Source organism: Eleginops maclovinus, chromosome 2 (assembly GCF_036324505.1).
Source record: "Eleginops maclovinus isolate JMC-PN-2008 ecotype Puerto Natales chromosome 2, JC_Emac_rtc_rv5, whole genome shotgun sequence".
In the NCBI taxonomy this organism is placed as follows: Eukaryota; Metazoa; Chordata; class Actinopteri; order Perciformes; family Eleginopidae; genus Eleginops; species Eleginops maclovinus.
This window is the reverse complement of record NC_086350.1, coordinates 19650051-19666796: the sequence shown is the minus strand read 5'-3', so window position 1 is coordinate 19666796 and position 16746 is coordinate 19650051. Positions and strand designations below refer to the sequence as shown.

The 16746-nt window shown below is 38.8% G+C and overlaps 1 protein-coding gene across 2 annotated transcripts in view; it reads right to left on the bottom strand.

The window, feature by feature from the left end:
- tmtc2b (transmembrane O-mannosyltransferase targeting cadherins 2b) overlaps positions 1-16746 on the bottom strand; it is a 92393-nt gene that overhangs the window by 17620 nt on the left and 58027 nt on the right. For both annotated transcript variants that reach the window (XM_063876567.1, XM_063876575.1), the window contains exons 3-8: positions 15436-16285; positions 13737-13851; positions 11744-11829; positions 9355-9539; positions 8241-8319; positions 4800-4921 (exon numbers count right to left, since the gene is read on the bottom strand). In XM_063876567.1, the coding sequence (XP_063732637.1) occupies positions 4800-4921; positions 8241-8319; positions 9355-9539; positions 11744-11829; positions 13737-13851; positions 15436-16285 (1437 nt within the window). The remainder of the gene's footprint in view (positions 1-4799; positions 4922-8240; positions 8320-9354; positions 9540-11743; positions 11830-13736; positions 13852-15435; positions 16286-16746) is intronic.

Below are 16746 nucleotides of genomic sequence, written 5' to 3'. Positions count from 1 at the left end.
ATATATATATAAACACATATCTAAGCAAAGGTAGATTTATTTTAAAGATTTAATGAATTTGAATGAAATAAACATTGCATTTACCAGAAAAAACAAGGTATATGTACCATAGGAAATACAGCAAATTGCTTCAGTTTAGTCAAATAGAAGCTTGGGCTGGAATCCAATCAGTACAGTGTAACATTAATGACATATACTTAGTCAAGCGTATAGATTTTCAGTGAGCTGTACACTCAATAAATACATCATTTTCTAATGTAAATATCTGAGTGGAGTTTCCCCTCGAAAATCAAGCCATTGCTAAGTATATGTTTAGTGGAGTCTATAGTGTCCAAGTAGCGATCCCAGTTCCATTCTACAAAGAATCCTCTCTGTGTATTTTTATACTCTTATTCACAGATGTAGGAATCTGTATGTTTGGGGGCCAGCTGGTTTTATAATAACAGACCCATGTCTGTTTGTTAAACCTCAGAATTAAGTTTTCACAGACTGAAGTGAATTGCAGTTGTGAGTGGATGGAGGATTTATATTATGACACGTCTAAGTACTTAAATGGATACTTTACCATACCCAGAGTAAGATATATCAGCGAGGAAAAAAAAAAACCACGTTTCTCATTTCTCTTCTTAAAATAAATGTTATTACAGCTCTTATTAATCCCTTGAGAGGATATTTATAACACCACTTGTTATATGACTTTAATGTTGAACCCTTTAAACAGTCAACTCCATTCTCTTTTACCTTCAAATACTGGGATATAATGCACATGTCTTTATGAATATCATATAACCCAACAATCTCTGATGCTCAATTATCTATCTTTTTTCTCTGGCTAGTCAACCATGGATGTACTATCAAATAAAAATGAGTATAATCAAATAAAAATGAGTATTATCAAATAAAAATGAGTTACCCACTTATCCACTTTTCTGAAGAGAAATGAACAACAATTCCAAGGCAAAATAGAAAGAAATGATGTTGTTTCTTTTTGACTGATTTGTAGCACCTGCCTGGAAAACTCATAGTTGATAAGGAAAATATGTATTAAAGCAAAACACTTTTGAACACAGGTTAAGGATCATGGGTCAGGTCTTTAAAAGGGCTAAGTCTACAGCCATACTTGCAGCTCTTTGGCACAGTCATGCTTTGAGCTAAATGCTAATGTCCGCATGCTAACATGCTCACAGAGACAATCCTTACAGGTACAACACATAGTGGCACTAAACACAGTGTCAGGCTAATGTTTGGAGGTGTTTGGCCAGGTATTAAGACATACAACATTAAAACATTTGACCCAACACTTATAAGTGCTTTATTAAGGCAGCCAATAGCCTTTTTAGAATTATACCTTAAAATTAAAAAAAAGTGGACTAATGATGTTATTTATTCTGGTATTAGGAATCATGAAAATACATTTACTGAAATGTTGGACACAGTATCATGATAAATGCTAATTTTGTGTTTTCACAGGACAGGAGTTTTCTCGAAGTGGAACCTATCATATACTGACAAAGTAACTACTGTATGCGACCTCAGTGCTAATAAAAAAGGTACACAGTTGAATTTCCAAGACGAGAATCAATTGAACCCACAGCCAGCCTGCTTGCTGTCACTTCCTCTCCACATTTGTTGACATGACAACACTCCCTCTTTGTTGAATTGGAAGCACCTTTGGGCCACTAGCTTGACGAGGGGGTGGAAAACGCAAAAATAATAAAGGAAGTCAATAACAAAATGCCAACCACCCTTCAAACCAAAATTTCCATTAAAAATATAAACTCATCATTCATGTCAGCTCTTTGTGTGTGATACAATATCCTCCCTTTTGTCACACACATGCTGAGCTTATTGGTGCATGCCTCACACCTCAAATCTCATGATACCAATGGATAAACTGCAGATCTAGCTCTGGTTCCGTGGATGAAGAGGTGATTATGAATGGAGCCTGTATTGTATTAGCTGAGGAAATGACAAGTAGATGACTGGATCCAATATTGGCCCGAATCCCATCCTGAAACCCCTGGCGTGTCAGCGGAGGTGCAGAAGGGTCAGCGCAATGGGGGGGATGATACTGATCTGGGTTATTAACTCTCCCTTCCTCCCCTATTTTGTCCTCCCCTCTTCCACAAATCACTCTGTGCTACACAGCTACAATCTCAGCTAGCTCCAGTGTCCTCCTCTCACCCCTCTCTGACCCTGCCGCCAAGCCTTATCTCGTGGTCTCTCCACCTCCCCCCGCAGGGATCTGAACCTCAAAACCCCTGACAGTATCTTAACCGTCTTCATCACTCATAGGGGTGCCATAGGGAGTGTGGAAGTAGGGGATGAAAGAAGCAGGGGGCTGGTTGGCAGGTCAACTTCCTGTGCTGGTTTTGATCACACTTAAATGCTGTTGTCATAAGGCACAGAGCCAACAGTTAAAACAGAAAGAGCATACATGACATGGTACCCAAGCGGCAACCTCCAGGCCTGAAAGCTGTAGTGCCTTTAACTTGTACTTTTTTTTCTTCTGTGTTTACAAAAGTAACAGTCTGAATGTAAAAGGAGTCTATGGGAAAATATCCCCCTGCTCAATGGATTTAAAACACCAGTAAACATATTTCCAATGAGTTAATGGACTCGATTGGTAGTCACTGTCATATTTATTTTTGTAAATTACTGTCCCCTTTTGAGTAAAATGGAGGGTTTGTTTTAGTGTGTGGCTACATTGTTCGACACAAATTGGTACCATGATGTTCTTTGTCTTAAAGCTTTTGCATTCAAATGTATTTTTTAAGTTAATGATTGTTCCAATTGCCTATAAGTGTTTTTTGGAGCATTCATTCCACCCTCTTACTTCTGATGCGTTACTTGTCAGTCCAAAATAAACAAGAGGGCAACAGTAGTTGACGGTTAAAAAACGCTCTAAGTCGCTCAGTTAAGTTCCCTCCTCTGAAGGCATTATTTGCCCTCAGAACCACAGGGGTTCAAAAACCCTCTACCATCCATCATGGCCAGCGATCTACAGGGACTCATCCAAGCAGGTTTGAGCTCTACTTTCTTCCAAAATCAATAATACGTTCTTAAATAAAATGAGTTTCTCTTCACGGCCCACTGAACTCTTCCCTGAATCTACTTCACCAAGTCTTAACATCCTCCTCTAAAGAATAGTGTTATTCCCGTGGACTCTTATTGCTGACAGTATTTGGGTTTTATGATATCCAATGAGAGAATTTTATGTCAGCTTGGTGTTTTTTTTTTGTGTTGTTAGCTGGACTAGTCTTTAAGTGGATCAACAGTCTGACTACAAAAATATCAAAATAAATCTAGTATGGAGCTGAAGCTCAATTTAATTTATACACATCTTCAACTGTAACTTCACAGAGGACATCCTATGAAGTTTTGAGGCTCAAATGTATATTCTTTTTTGTTAGATTTCTTTCTCTTTTTTTAACATGTGATGTGACAGATGTTAATAAGCCCGGCAAATGAACAGTCTGGCAGATAAAGGAACTTTTTTGCACTTTGGTTTTTGTACACAGTTGACAGCATTAGAAATGCAGGCTGGTTGATTTTATCAATGTTGTAATGTTATAATATTTCCCAAAAATATGTTTTCGAAAGGGAAATAAAAATGGACAGGAAGTTTCTAGCCTTTGTGAGGAGATCCAGATCCCATTGACAGAGAGGAGTGAAAGCCTCCAACCTTTTTTTTTTACCTTCTGCGCAGCTCTTCTTCTGATTTGTTTATGTTTCTCCTGACCGTCCCTTTCAGCTCTATAACTGTTCCTCTTGTCAGCTCTACTCCAAATATACTATCTTGCAACGATATGTAACGGATGAATGCATGACCAGACCATAAGACCTTCTCTCTTAAACCCTGCGTCATTGGAAACTGCTCTGAGACCTTTCCACATAAACATATTTTCTTTGGTCATTGCGACATAGGTCAGCTGTGTGACCCTAAGAGGATATTATCTGTCCTGGAAAATGCTGGGCAGATGTCCATTTCTTTTTTTGCATCTCTCACAGATTTTAAATCTCTATTTTGCAGAGCATCACTGAAAACATGCCAATGCTAGATGTTCATTTTTCAGTTGGTTCAAAGTTGTGCACCCGGCTTTTCCACAATTTTTAAAGACCTAGTTACTTGGACAATAGAAGGAGCATCTAGGAGAAGGTTTTTTATCAAAATGTCCTATCTCCATGGCAGACGAGCAACTTGAGAAACACATCGTGATGACCACTCATGCTTACTCTCTTCCAATCTTTCCCCTCTCTCTCACAAGCACACTATTGATTAACTGTAGAGACTTCAGGAGGACATTACGATCACCAGCACAGAGCTGGAGAGAACTGAGGAAAGGCCAGGGGAGAGGAAAGGGAGTCTAATAAAGAACAAAAAGAAAATAACTGGGAGAGGTAGCGAAAGAGAACTGGTCCAGGAAAACAAAAGTAAGCACTTACAGTTTAATGGCAGAACAATCAACGGATTCAACTTGTTAAATAAGAACAATCTATTTGGTCTTTCAAAGTAAAATAGTCTTGCCTTAACCTTTGTATTGGAATAGAAAGGGATATTTTTTGAGTTAGCGGCTAAAATGTGGTAATTTGTGAACTATACAGTACTACCTCATAGCAAACTTGTTATCCATTTATAATCAATAGGTCAATATTTTTATATTTTTGAATGTTGTGGTCCAAATGCTGTATTACCTTCAGACTTGACCCTACCACAAATTTTAACAGAGACCTTCAAAATAAAATTTGATAATTTATATAGGAAATACCTAGCACAATAAATAAATAAATAGTCTTACCGTCATAGCCAGGAGTTTTCCGTAGGTGAGGTGTGCAGGAATGTGGTCTGGCTTGGCTCGCAGGGACTCCCTGTACCAGTGTTCAGCATCGGTCAGCTTGTTGAGTCTGATGTAGGCCTCTCCTGTGTGAGCAGAGCGAGGGTCGAGTCAGGGGTCAGGCTGTCAGAGGTTAAGACATCTCACATCATCCCATTGTTAAACGGAGAGTTTCCCTGAAGGAGCAGCATTGAGACCAGATCTCAATCCGGAGGGGCACGAAACCCAGTCTCACACCCCTCACTTAGTCGAGAGAACTCCTTTGTTTTGAGTGCTACATTCATGCTGCGGAAAGTATTTATGATCTACTTTAGATGTGTTCCACAACAGCAAAGCTTCCATACACACCAGTAAATTAATTTATTTAAACAAATAAAAAGCAGAGTTCAGTGAGCTGTACAAACTACTATATTACTTAGTTTCTATCACACTCCCTCCCTTCCTCTCCCTGATGTGTCAGACATCATCCGATACCTCCCCCAACGCAGGATCTGACCCTCTGACTGCTCACACCTGAAAAAACAATACCCTCTCTTTCATAGCCGTCCAATAACATGTGTATTATTGCAAGAATTTGACAACATGGTCTAGTTATCGGACACAACACAGTTAAAATCAACATTAAAACATATTAGTCACAAGATACTGAAAGTATCCCAGTTGTTTGAATGTCACGAGTGGTCAGGGTTGTTGAGGCTAGAGCTGACCTAAGCTTTAACTCATCACTTCCCTGATAGGAAACTCTGATAAGCAACAGCTGTCACACGCCTAATCAAAACTTTGAATGGTTTGAAAACACACTTTTTCCTTTTACTGCGAGTACCTCCTAACACAGGCATGTAAAAAGACATCATATTAGAGACATGACTTATTCTTATTGTGAAAAAAAGGAAACCTCCAGGCTTTAAAACCCCTCTTGAGATGTAAAGCAATACATGAGAATATATTTTTAAGATGATATGCATCAGTACAGCCTTATGTTTCAGATTAGGAGAGCGGGAAATCCATATTAGTGTCGCTACATAATCCCAAAATGTCCTTGTTAACAGTTTACATACGAAAGAGCAAAACCAAAAAACCGAGAGGCTAAGCAATCTAAAAAATTAACTGTCATCGTTGATCAGCCGTTGATTTAATTACGTTTGTTTTTTTCCATTAATTTAAGAAAATGTATCATCTTATTCTCTTTCCTTTAAGCATAAAGGGAACAAATATACGCACACACATTATCCAGATCACACACAATAAACACACATCAAACAATTCATTTGCTGTGTTTTTATCGACCTACATACCCATAAAGCAAAGCACAATTCATATTATTTACTGTTTTTTGGTTGTTTCAAATCTTTATCAACTGTTTATAAGTATCTGTACTTGTCTTTCATCTCTATATTAAGAAAAGTAAATAGTAATAATATGAATATATACATCCCATATCCAGCTCATCATTTGGATTTCAGTTTTCAATCTGAAATGTAATATTTAAACACTGAATATTTTCGGTTTAATAAATCGTGAATGTATTTAATAGATAGGATTATCTGGATTTCACAAATTTACCACAAACCAATGGTACTAAGCTTTCAGGTCTGCTTTGACACGACCGCTTCATTAGCTGATGTGTTTAAGTCAGCTAATATAATTGCAGCAGACGTCTGCGTGAGATTAGCGCAAACGTCAACGGGCAATTAGAAGTGACATCGAATCCAAGCAGCTGAAAAGCAGCTCCTCGGAGGAGAACATTCCTCAGCCCCACAGAGAGAGCTGGAGCGAGGCCGGCAGGGTGCAGATTACCACCCAGGTCCGCCTCTGATGAAAGCTGCTGCTCCTTGGCGTCTGACAAACAGCATGAGAGCAGTACAGAGAGCAAAAACTGCAGATACGTAGGAGCAGGTGTGCCAAATGTGCAAATCAGTTCAGCGAGGGGAACAACGCTAAGCTGCAGAATTCACAGATCTCTGGCTCAGCGCCTTCATTACAGACGCAGAGCTGCTGCTTAACGGTGACTGCAGCTTTCATCAACATTTTGACATAATCTCGGTAGCTCTGTCAAATTCCATTTTGCCAACACATATGAACCAGTGGCACTACCGAGTCTAAGTAACACACACCCCATTTTTTTGAGCGTGTGTGTGTGTGTTAAGTAGCTGTGTGTGTGTGTGTAAGAGAGAAAGGAAGCAGGAGGGAGACAGAGAGAATAAAAGTAAAAAGCAGCTATAATGAGCCTGAAAGCAGCTGCTCAACAGCTGTAATCTAACAAACTGGATTGCAATGAAAAGCAAATTAACTAAGTTTACCATGATATTGTAAAGCTATCCACTGTCTCAAAACAATGTTCAACAGGATTTATTCAAGATAGATTTCTCAAAGATGCAATAACTGGTTGCTTCTCAATGTCTATCTTACACAGATTTGACAATTTCTTTGACAATCTCCTTTATTCAAGCACTCTTTGCACTTTTTGCAGCTTATCTTAACTTGGTTTAACGTTAACACAAGGCTGCAGAGAGATATAGTGAGCTTAACCTAGTTTTCATCTTCATATCTAATAAGCAAGGGCTTACGCCCTGGCTTTAAGATTCACATCAGGAAATTTGAACCAGAGGTTAATATCTTCTGAATTCTCACAGCACGAATGCTTTACCTCTGATGTTCTGCTCTAGAGCATTTTTGATAAATCATGGACCAGGAAATCTGCAATCACAAATAAGAAAACTTTTCTATAGGTCTTTGGAATATATATATTTTTTGGTAGGAAGTCTGCTCTGCATTGGGTGTTAGTGTTATTACACATTCTAGCTACAAGTGTCAAATAGCTTATGGATCTTACTGGCCATTAGTAATCCACTCATGCTTTTTAAAAGTTTGGTTTGGTTAAGACACTGCCTTTCCAGAACAAAACAAAAATGCTATTTGTTTTATTGGACTGATAGCAAAAAGAAAATCTAATGCAAACTATAATTGGACTCGTAGGCTATACGTCATACAACATGGAAGTTAAAACAATAGTCATATTTAATTTATCTGCATGTTAAGACAGCGACATCATATCCTTGTCTGAGACGTTATTCCAAGTTGAGCTTGTTGTTTTTCCAGAATTTTTTTGGGGTTATTCCAACACCACAAAAATGCAGCAAAACTGCCATTTATCTTGCAGGGTAAAGTATGTAAAACATAATTGTTGTATCTGCCCTTCGATTTGGATCGGCTCAAAACATTAAATAGGTCCTCTGACAAACCAAGAGATCCTTCCAGTGAAGGGAATGCCTACAGTATTGTATAGCTGCCGATTGCTCCAAAATAATATTACTCTCTTACCCTCATTTCCACTGTCAGTCAGTTTTTCTGGTTTTAAAAAAACAGCTTTAATGCTTGTGCTCCCGAAACAAAAGCAGCTCTTACCCATCATGTTGTAGAGGCTCTGTGGTGCAAATTGTCTTGGCATTTTCTGTATTGCTTCCTTAAACACTGTGAGGGCCTCCTGTGAATGAAATAAACAGAAAAAAGAAGGTGGTGGGGGATGTTTGCATTAGAGAGCGGAGAGACCCCGTCAGAGAAACTGGCGCTGTGGTAAGTTGTCATTCCTCCCCTGCAACCGGGGCCCCGACACAGTGAATACACAGCGTAGAATTAGGGGCCGCCAGGGTCTATCCTCAGTGTCACGGCTGTTAAGTCGACTAGAGCGGTGTCACATATTGACTCTGGTATGTATAGAGTGTAGATCCAGTGATTCACCTCAGAGTCCCTCTCGATTTGAATGGTAGAAGGAGCTGGAACTACTTTATTGCTGAAGCAAATGTTGCGGTGAGAAGTCGGAAGGAAGTGCTGTTTTCTATGTCGAGCCAACCATTTATAAAGGTCCTTATTGAATCTCTGGTACCATTACTACAGTCCTGATTGAATCAGCAGCATCAGTGCTTATATACAATATAAATGTGCAGCTTTGAAAACTAGTCACTTTAGCCAGCACTGTAGGTCTTTAAGGGCGTGAAAGAGAGCAAATTTGTAAGAAACAGCCCGAGGATTATCTGCACAAAACACCGAGTCCCCTATGACATGAGCAATTATGCAACATGTCCGTATAAAACTGAGCATTTTCTCAGCATCCCATAAGCTCCTCGGGCAACAGTCTGCATCTTATCTTAATTCACTATGGTTCATATTTTCCAGCATGTGCTGCACGTAAAGAAAAGCTTGTTGAACTCCTTTGGGAACTTTGGGGGTGTTTGTTAAACAAAATGTGTTTGCAGTTGTAAAAATATATGTTAGAGGATTTGTGCATCTAAGTTACAGGAAGTTAATATAATTTGAGGGGGCTAAAATATAAATTACAAAGATTAAGAACAACAGGACTTTGAAGGGAATGTCACCCCCATGTAGAGCCATTAAAGAAAGAAGTGTAACTTTAGCCAAGTCTTAGTACAAAGCAATACATTTCCAAGCAGTCTGAAAAGTGTTAAACACATTTTTTAAAGCAAAACAAGAAATACATATTTTCTGCAATTACGGTGGTTACCTCCTGATGTCCCTGCTCATGTAGCAGCTTGCCCATGTTGTATAGGCAGCTGGTAACTGAGCTCTTGTGGGCGTGCGGGTCCTTCAGGTTCTCATCTGGGATGTCCGCGCAGGTCAAGAAGGTGCGCTTGGACTCATCCAGGCGACCCTGATTCATCAGGATGATGCCTGTGTTCAAGTAGGCCGCTGTGGGGAAAATGAAGCATGGAGAGTAGTGTTAGTTCTTGCTAATAATACAACTTCAGTCAGTTAGAATCCCTGCTGCTTGAATCATTAGGCGTCATTCAACGATCCTGACACTTCCGAATGATTTCTTAGTTTGGATTTGTTCTTTAGTAAGAACACTATGTAGTCAAAAGCACACTAACACTGACATGTTTGTGCAAAAATAATTGTCCATAATACACTTACACTCCAACACATATATTTTTATTTCACTACTGACCAAATCAGTGATGCCAGCTTGTGTTGTGTTCTCTTTTTGCAGTGTTGAGAAATTGGCCCTCGTGTTTTTTGACAAATCAGGTCAGGGAAAACAAGCCTAAATGCTGTCATCAACTGTCATCAATAGTGGTAATTTGCATACAAGCACACAATACAAATTCTTTGGGAAAAATAATATTATACTTAATACTTTTCTTTAACAGGTGTTAAATCCATTTTTCCTACATGGCTAATTCCTTACAATAAATGTCTCCCAGTTATCTCAAGTGCCAAAAGGAAGAATAATGATAATTTCTATGTATCAAAACATATAGGTAGAAAAACAAACGCCCCTTTATCCTTTAATGCTCTACTGTATGTTTGACCTTTGCATACATCCTCTTGAGATACTTTTGATGCTTGTTAAACTTTTCCTTCAAATACAACATCTAATAATCCATATGCATCGGGAAAGTAATTAGTCTCGGTGGACCAGCCTCTCTTAACAACTCTCTATCAAATCTGACTGTGTGAATAAATGAACTTGATACAGCAGATCAAACTGGAAGGCTCTTCAGCAGGGTGTCAACATCTGATCAAGTTCAAAGGAAGTGGGCAAGAACCAAACAGTCTTTTTACCCAATCACAAACGCTGTCTTTTTCCTCTTCTTTGAATTATGTTATCTTAGAGGAGCCCTGTTGTGCTTTTTGGGGTTTTCCCTTTCCTGTACTTTGTTTTATAGGTGTATATGTGTGCATTTTTCTCCCACACACTCCCGCCCTGCTGGAAATGCCTCCATTACTCTCTTTTTTTTACTTCGACATAGTGACATCACTCTACAACATTCTCCCTTCTATTGGCTAGCGCTGCAACACATTGTACGTGATAGGCTAAGGGGTGAGAAATCTCTAGTTGGTTGACCAATTACAACAGCGCCGGCCAGCTAACCACTCAGAGCAGACTGGGCACACATTTCAGATAGATGGTGAAAAGAGGTGCTGCAGCACAGGCAGTATGAGAAAAATAAAGACCTTTCTGAACATTAAAGCATGTTAACATATCACAGTAGCAGCAGGAGCACCACCTGGAAATTAGAATAAAAGGGTGCTTTGAATTTGAACTGAAATTAGAACCAATAAGAAAAACTACAGATTTTTCCAACATAATGAGCCTTGTAAACTGAATAACTGAATAACTGTATGCAAAACATGTGACAGAAATCAAACGCACTTTATCACAGATCAGCATAACCTGCATAACATGCTAATGTTTGCACTTGTAAGCTCCCAATTAGGCGGTGAGTAATGGTTCCAGCTTGGAAAACGCTTTTAACTGTCACATTCTAATTCTGCCTTCAACATGTCTGCTGCTACAGGTAATTAATTAAACTCGTTATCAGCTTTAACAGATAATTGCACGCTGAATGCACATTTTCTAGTCTAATTGTCATCTTGATTAGGTTGATAATTAATCCGGGCCAAGAAAGTAATATGCATTTAAGATTCTCTGTTTATCTGACATTAACTGATGCATAGAACAATGGGGAGCTAATTTATTGCATGATCAGGTAAGATTGGGAGAGATTTGTATTAATCACCCTGCCAGAAGATGATAGTGGATGGAAAATTCATGAAGAAGGAGGAAAATGTTGACGAATTCCCTCGATACAGACACGCTGAATACTGAGAGATAAAGCGATGTAGTAGAAAAGATCAAATACAATTAGAGAATCTTGCTTGAATTCATAATAAATGACATCATGCAGTTGCCTGATCTGTTGACACGGCTTTGAAAGCCAGTCGGGCAGCTGTGCCGATTGTTGGATCTGGTCGTACACCCACTGCCCTTTGCCGCCGTTCCCTCTCGCTTCACATAACGACAGGCTGTGTTCACTGTTGCCTGGTCACAGCGCAGCCACAACCACAGGAGCTGGAGATTGTCAATAAAAAAGAAGAGCTGCACTTACAAGCCAGAGTTGGCCGGCTTCCAATGGCCAGCTTATAGTAGTGGAGCGCCTCTGAGAACTTGTTGCTCTCCTGTAGCAGCAAACCGCTGAAAGAGACAAAGGGAGAGATGCAAGGAGCTTTAAAAGAGCCCAAAAGAGGAGATGTGAGACTCCTCAGTCAAACAGAATGTTTTTCATGCCATGTTTTCTATAAATTGACGGTGGAAAGAAGGGATCCAAATTACACATTTAGGTGTTCATTTTACGACACTTACATTCAAGTTTGTAGATTTCTCTAAAATGAACCAACAGTTAGCATTAAATAATGCCACATTTCCATATTTAAATATACAATTTAAGACAACTTGGTTTACCAAACAAGTAAAGTTGAAGAGTGAATGCAAGTGTCATGGTGTTATCTATTAGTTAAAATGTTTACCGTATTTACCTATTGTGTGTTGAAAATGCACAGTAAATGTTTTCGAAATGTGATTGTCTTGAACCTAGACCAAACGTTTCTATATCTATATTTAAAATAAATGTAATGAAGGGTCTGGTAATATAATATTCATAGTCAATTTGCCATATTTCATTGGTAAAAACATGGCAAACATTTAATTATTTTCAGGTTGAATCTTCAGATTTTGGAAATAATAGGAAATATGCCTTCTGTAAAGTAATAAAATAAATCATGTGACTAATATGTCAACACAAATAACATTAATTAGCTTTCTTAATTGTTCAGATTTCTGTTCTGAAAATGTGTACATATTTCTCATATTTAAAAACATATTGTTTCATTTGGATATTTAAATATGGAATTTAAAACTTGTAATACAAAAAGGTATTACCTCAATGTAGGTAATCAACTAGGGAATTATTTTGCTTGTATCTATTAGTTTAACTTTTGCAGCCTCGGTCAGGATTAGAGAAGACCACAAGCAGCTGATAAAAGTGAGGGGGAAGATTTAGATCTTGGAAACCACAGACATCCGAGCACACATGGATGTTTTGTGTTTCGCCCCCTCAGGGTAAAACAGCACCATTTATAATGCTGTCAGCCAGACAGCCCTTTGGGGAAAACGTCACAAGACGGCCCTTCCACTGAGAGGACAGCCTTTATCAATGGACACACGCATGTAAAAGGAGAACTCGTCCATTTGTTCCCACACACTTATAAGTCAATGACACAGCATGGAGTGGAGACGCACTCAAAGGAAAATACACGAGTACAAAATCACATTATGAACATCCAGCGGTACTCGAAGGCTAATACACCTGAGCATAAAGGAGAACAAAATATCAGGGCTGAACAAAACGTAATTTTTTCAATAATAGCTTCTATTGAGGTTTAAAATATTTGAATGTCTGTAACAGCCTATAACCAAGTAATAGCCATAATTAACAAATGATAAGTTTGCAGTTATTATACTGTTAACAAACAAATGACTGATAATATATAATCTTTGCTTTTATAACTTATGCTATCCCTTTTTTGAATTATGTTTTAAGGCAGTATACACATTTAAATTAACAATTAGTTTTTGTGTTTATATATGTCTTACAATCTTTAAAATGTACAAGTCATTAGTAATTATTATCAAAAACTAAATATAGCAAACAAAATGTTAAAAGGTTCATAACAAACCCTACATTAACAGTCAAAAAATGTTAACTAAAGTAAAACAAACAATTGATTCACAATTCATTCATTATGGTTAATTTAATGTTAGGGATAAAACAAACTTTTGGTGAAATTTGGAAATATTAATTTCTATCTCTTTATCAATTTAGATTTTTGGAGAATTAAATGCACTAGGCGTATTGCAATTGTTTGGATCATTCAAAACAATCATACACAGCCAAGTTGCAGAAATACTTTTTTCAAACACAATGAAAAGCATTCAAAGGAGAAAAAGGTTGATTGAGAATTTAAAAATCAACTTTATGAACAAAGCTTTGGTATAGCCCTTTGAACTCGATACTCCAACACAAACATGTAATACAAACTCACAGGTTATACAGCATGTCGGCCATGTTGCTGCGGTAATAGAGGGCATTTCTGTACGCCTGCTCAGCCTCCTCCATCTCGCCCTGGCTCTTCAGGACATTTCCAAGGTTGCCCCATGCTGTTACAAAGAAAAGGTTAATAATACAGAATACAAAAAGAGCATGTGTGACAACCTCCTTTGATAACTTTTTCAGAATCTTTAAAAGCTCTTGGATTAAAACAGCAAGGGAAGATATTTCTGTGGCAAGTAATCCATTTCTTTTGTTATTCTCAGCCCCGTGCTGACACGAGTTCAGGATGTTTTAACCTCTAAGGAGAAAGATATTACGGGTAAAGAGAGATGAAGCACAGGGGGAGTTTTCTGCCAAAAGCACCAGTCATTCCTATGGCACTGTGAATGAACAAAAGAAGACCACAACAATGCCATTGTACAGAAAATGGCATTAGTGTTTGAATCCTGGCAACGTACAGGTGAAATGAGGCTGCTTTGAGCATTTAAAGAGCTTTTTCTTTAGTACAAAAATACATTCATTGTATGTAAGATAATAGCAGATGCCCATAACGATGTACTGTACATGTGTCTTTTTTTTTTCTTAAAAAGGAATGACGAGTAACATCATTGTGCATTTATGGTGTTTCATTATGTTGTTTTTATTTGCATCCCTACAGTTCCTAGAACGATAACATTCAAGCTCATGCTGCTTTTGTTGAGCTGCTTTTAACAAAAGCTTCGTGTGCTTTTAAGCAACATATTTACTTTGGTTTTGTTGAAAATCACAACATCTTTCCAGAATAATATTCAGCACAAACAAAGGCAGGCAAGAAACACATCCCCAAAGTACTGTAACTTCATTCAACCGTGTTTTCAGAAAGTATCTTTAAAAGGAAAGAGGTGCTTGGTGCGTCCTGAAATTTCACAGTCAAAACAATCCAATGAGTAGTTCTGAGTTTGTGCTTGGGTTCTGTTCAAATCTCATGTAAGCTGTAATGAATGTGAGTCAGGGACATAGCTGCTGCTCTGTTCAGCTGACCGCCTGCCAAAACAAACAGCTGTCACGGCTCAGCTCCGCTCAGAATTTGAAAGGGAAATTAGCTAACACAACGTGTCCCTATTGCCTGGACCCTGCCCTGCTTCCCTGCTCAGCAACTCTCAGAACTTTGCTTTGGACAGGAATGTGTGTGTGACGACCTTGAATGTGAAGGCTATTGAATATTTCATCTGCTGTTGCAAGTGCCAATCAGAGACGGGTGATGGTGCCTTTCCAACTAAGACAGGTTATCTGGTGTCATTAAACAGATTGCATAGGGGGTTATAAGAAGACGTGTGATAAAGAGATTCAACTAAATTGTGGTCCTTGTAAAATCAAACGTTTTTTAGAAATAAATGTAGCCTTGAATAGTACAATTTACACCAGTCTTGTTTTACTTCTGAGGCACTGAACTTGTAAGCACTTGTATATTCTGTGGTAAGGCTCTGAGTGACGAAGAGAAGACATTTTGAAGCAGCTTGACTTTGAATAATTCAGTGCGGCAGGAGAGAGACATTCAGATCCTTGCCTAAGAGCTTGTCTGCTATCCAGAAACAAATTATGATGGGGTAAAGAAGTTGTGTTGTGGGACATTTTATGAAAGTGCAAAACATTTAGCATATCAGAGCAGCTTCACCTGTGTGTGTGTGTTGATTTGAATAAAAGAGCCTTACCTTTAGCAGGATTGACATAAATCCCTGACTTGTAAAGCATCTCCTCATTCTGCCAGTCCCTGTTCCTCAAAACAGTTTTGACACTGAAAAGAAGGACGACGGTAGCGCTGCAGTACACCAACATCGCCCTGAAGGACTTGCGTCGCAGACGCACATACAGAGACCTCATCCCCACTGCCACCAGCAAGCAAAAGCCCATGCTGGGGATGTACAGTACTCTCTCTGCTATCACAAACCCGACGTAGAAAAACAAGTTTGTTGCAGGGAGGAAAGGGATGGCCAACAGGCCTAGAGAGAACACCACAACATTTTCCGAGGTGGGCAATGGAGTCCTGCTCTCATAGTGCTTTTTGGTACCATTCTGGATACTATTATTAATGTGAAAGTCTGAGTGGGAATTGTTTGTATGTTCATGATTGTGAAATTGATAACTGTGTCCATTACTGTTCCCATTTCTGCCATTGGTGTAAGGATGCACTTTGCCATTTGTCTCCTTAACCTTAGCTGTCTGGTGCGTCCACAGGCTGAACCAAGCCAAGAAGAGCAATCCAACGTAGAAGGCTGCTGTGTATAAATTCCTCCTATCAGCAAGGTTCCTAATCAAAGGTAAGGCGTCCATTGACCAATCAAAGCTGAGCATGTCCGGGCAAAGGAGAAGCCAAAAGTTGGCGGCAGGCAGGTAGGAAAAGGTAAGTGTCCGGGTGAGGAGCGAGGGTGAGTCTGCTGCTGGGTTGTCGGAGTTGGAGAAGTTCGGAGGTTTGTTACCCATCCAGTAGAAGCGGCAGGCCAACAGGACGGCTCCCCACACTGCCAGCAAGAACACATTCAGCAGCAGGTGGACGTTCTTTCTCTGAAGGGCAAATAGAATAGAGAAACAGTGATCAAACCCTTGCTCCATTGGAAAGGAAGGACTGTTATATAAATGTATTGCACAAATAAGAACATGAAGCCAAAGATAGTTTGCTGGCTGGTAGTAATACTTATGACTCTTTGATCTATACATTTATTCTAAACCTGGCCTGTTGATAAGAAATACATCAAAAAGCGCCCTATCTAACATGATTTTAACTCTCAAGAATGAAATGATTACTACAGTTCAGCTGCATGCATTAGGACAATAAATGTTCAAGGAGAATTTCAAAATGGATTTGTGTAGGCACCTTGATATTTTTATTTTGGTTGCTCTGATCTTCCAGAAAACTTAAAAGGATAGAACCATTTTAAAGTGCCATATTTTTCCTTTTTGTTATGGAATCAGTAAAGCACTGTTAAAGCCAAAAAAAGGCATATAGAATGTATTAAATCCAGAAC